This window comes from Propithecus coquereli, unplaced genomic scaffold, assembly GCF_000956105.1.
Source record: "Propithecus coquereli isolate 6110/MARCELLA unplaced genomic scaffold, Pcoq_1.0 Scaffold56, whole genome shotgun sequence".
NCBI classification, from domain to species: Eukaryota; Metazoa; Chordata; class Mammalia; order Primates; family Indriidae; genus Propithecus; species Propithecus coquereli.
Window position 1 is genome coordinate 3,400,544 of NW_012151507.1, and position 3,041 is coordinate 3,403,584.

The following is a 3,041-nucleotide window of genomic DNA, read 5'->3' on the forward strand; positions in this document are numbered from 1 at the left end:
TAAAAATGTCTTTAAAATGACATAAAAATAAAGACCTAAAAATTTTTGCCCAGGAGGCAAAGAAAAAATATGAAGTTGAGTACCTAGAGATCTATTTCCTTAAGCATATTAATGTCCCTGATCCTCTCCTACTTCATCTGCAAAATTAGGAGGCTAGATTCATTGAATCTAGCCATGGATATAAGGTCCAGTCAAGTTCTAAAAATTTTGATTCTATAAAAAGCCACCCTTAAATAAAATGTATTTCTTACACAACAAAAGATAAAATGCATACCATCTATAGGAAAAATCTGGCTTATCAAATACTTCTCATGACCTTGGAATAAGAATTAATTTTTCTGAGTCTCAGTTTTTCCTCCTCAATAAAAAATGAGATTTGATGAGATACTTTTTATTATATATTCCAACTCTGAGATCTTCCCAGAAAATAATTTTAATAATATTCTTAAGATCTTTTTGATAAAATGAATACATAAGTATATTACTTAAGTACAAATTTAATTCATACATAGTAGATACATGCTAATGTAAATTGATTTGAATTGTGAGAACCTACTAAAGGTGAACTTAATCTAAACACATTAGTGGGAGAACATACTTATAGCAAGGAGAAGCAAGCAATTATTCATCCATACCCTAACTACTCAGGAGTATGTATGTTACCATGTCATCATATTCTTCTTACATATAACATCAGTGAACACAAAAATATGTTTTTGATTAATCTTTCTTAAGGACATCTGATCTCAAAACACCATCAGGCATATAGTGAATATCAATAATTATTCATATATACTAATGATAAAAATGACAGATACTAAATATATAGGGGTAAAATACAATTTCATGCATCCAGTAGATAAATTTCATATAGTCATATAATCAGAATTCAAGGCACTTATTAAATCTGATAAATCAGTCTGGGGTTTTCAAAGAGCATGCCATGTCATTCTCTATAGCATAAGCTACTTCCTACTTCATTTGATGTAAACAGAATAAAAGAGTAGGCAGAAATACTATATATTTAGACTGAAAGAGAAGCCGCTTATACCAATAATACACAGTCACACAATGACATACAGTTCTAAAAATGATCCTCAATGGAGTTAAAACCGATGATCCAATCATTTCATTTCTAGGAATCTACTCCAAGAAAATAATCAGAAATATAGACAAAGATGTATGTACAAATATGTACACTGAAGTGTTATTTATAATAGCAAAAATTATAAACAAATCAAGTTTCTGAAAACAAGGGATGGTTAATGTATGATCTATTTAATACAATATTGTACACAACAAAGACTTTTTAATGACATGGTAAAAAGTAGATAAGAATTTTTATTCTGTCTTTATATATTTCTGTATTATGTGCATTCTACATAGGGGGAAATAATATTAATATATGCTCAACTTATATTTCTCAAAGACTACTGTATCAACACAATAAAAGACGGCAAATAGTCAGGAACTTAATGGAATAACTCAAACAAGAAATGAAGAGGGTATGAATGAAGAGGGCATGAACTATACAATGGCACTAGAAATGTAAAGAAGAGATAGTTTCAAGAGATATTCAGGAAGCAGAATCAACAGGTTGTGGCTACCAATTGGAACAGTAAGTAATAAAGAAGATACTGGGCTAAATTATCATTCCACGAACTAAAATCAGAAATGCAGGAGGCAAAACAGTTTAGGGGAAAATAATAAGTCAGATAATAATTGTTTACTTTTTACCAAAATATTCTAACTTGAAAATGGCTAACATGAACTGTTTCAAGAAAAAGCTTTGTAATTTACCATATCATTTTTATTCTCCATAAAAATGCTGAGTTTCTTCAAGAATGACACAACTAGAATAAGCAGCTCAAAATTGTCCCGATCAAGAGCCTTCACCAACATGTGAACTATGTTCTTATTCCTCATTTTTAGTTCTGTACGAGTATCCTCAGCAAGATTCAGAAGCAAATAAAGAGCAACTAGAAAAGTAAAATAGATGAATTAAACGATTAGTATATTGAATCAACAATTTAAAAAATCATTTCTACTCACCAAGGTAACAGATATAGTTACAAAAAGATAATATATTATTCTGAAAATTTAACTGACTAGTAACTGGTTCATTAGAAAACATTTATTGAGTGTTATTGCATGGAGTATTATATATTATCTAAAGCAACACATATAATATATATAAAATAATCTTAAAATGCTGAGAAGGATACAATAACCAAAGTAAGGAAATGATTCCTACCCTCTTGCAGGTTAAAGCTTAATAGAAATCAAATGGCAATTAAAGGGAGATAAGTCAACAAATAATAAGCAACAAGCAAACAGGCAACAATAGTTTTTATACATACAGAAAATAAGGAAATATATTATAAAACTTCAAAAACTAAAGGCTTCTGTGTTAAAAAGAGTTATAATCCAAAACATACAGTACAGCTACAGTTAAATTTGAGGATACTAAAATCTATTTTTCAAATTCAAACTGATTTCTGTTAGTCACTATAAGAAAAGACAATATGAAATTCAGCACTACAATTGTTACACTAGATAGAGTTGAGGTCACTGTTTACTAGTTCTAAGTAAGATTTCTTTTAGATCCCCATAATAAAAATGCTTAGGTTCTCAAAGGAAACTTATGTGATTATTCCCTTTTGACAGTGAAAATTATATAAGAGATAATGTTTTCCATTTTGTCTTGATTGACAGGAAACTTCAGAGTTAGATTTTAAAAGTTTCTTTAAGAATTATATATGCTATTACGGTATTAAGAATTATATATGCTATTATGGTATGCTATTAAGAATTATATATGCTAACATAGCCTTTTTGCTCTCCTATGGCCTCATTATTTTAGTATTTCACTTTAAGTGTTCTTGTAAACTATTTCTAAACCTTTATGAAAAGAAGAAATACATGCATATATATATACACACAAGTAGATAAATATTAAATTTATTTAAAAAGTATTTGAGATAGAAAGGCAAATCACACTTATTAAATACATATTGTATGCTAGACCTTTTGATATATAA

General features: G+C 28.6%; 1 protein-coding gene across 1 annotated transcript in view; it reads right to left on the bottom strand.

Annotated features, from left to right (window-relative positions):
• KIFAP3 (kinesin-associated protein 3) overlaps positions 1–3,041 on the bottom strand; it is a 209,250-nt gene that overhangs the window by 169,684 nt on the left and 36,525 nt on the right. Inside the window, exons 6-7 of the mRNA XM_012657714.1 lie at positions 2,255–2,271; positions 1,801–1,979 (exon numbers count right to left, since the gene is read on the bottom strand). Coding sequence (XP_012513168.1) covers positions 1,801–1,979; positions 2,255–2,271 — 196 coding nt within the window. The remainder of the gene's footprint in view (positions 1–1,800; positions 1,980–2,254; positions 2,272–3,041) is intronic.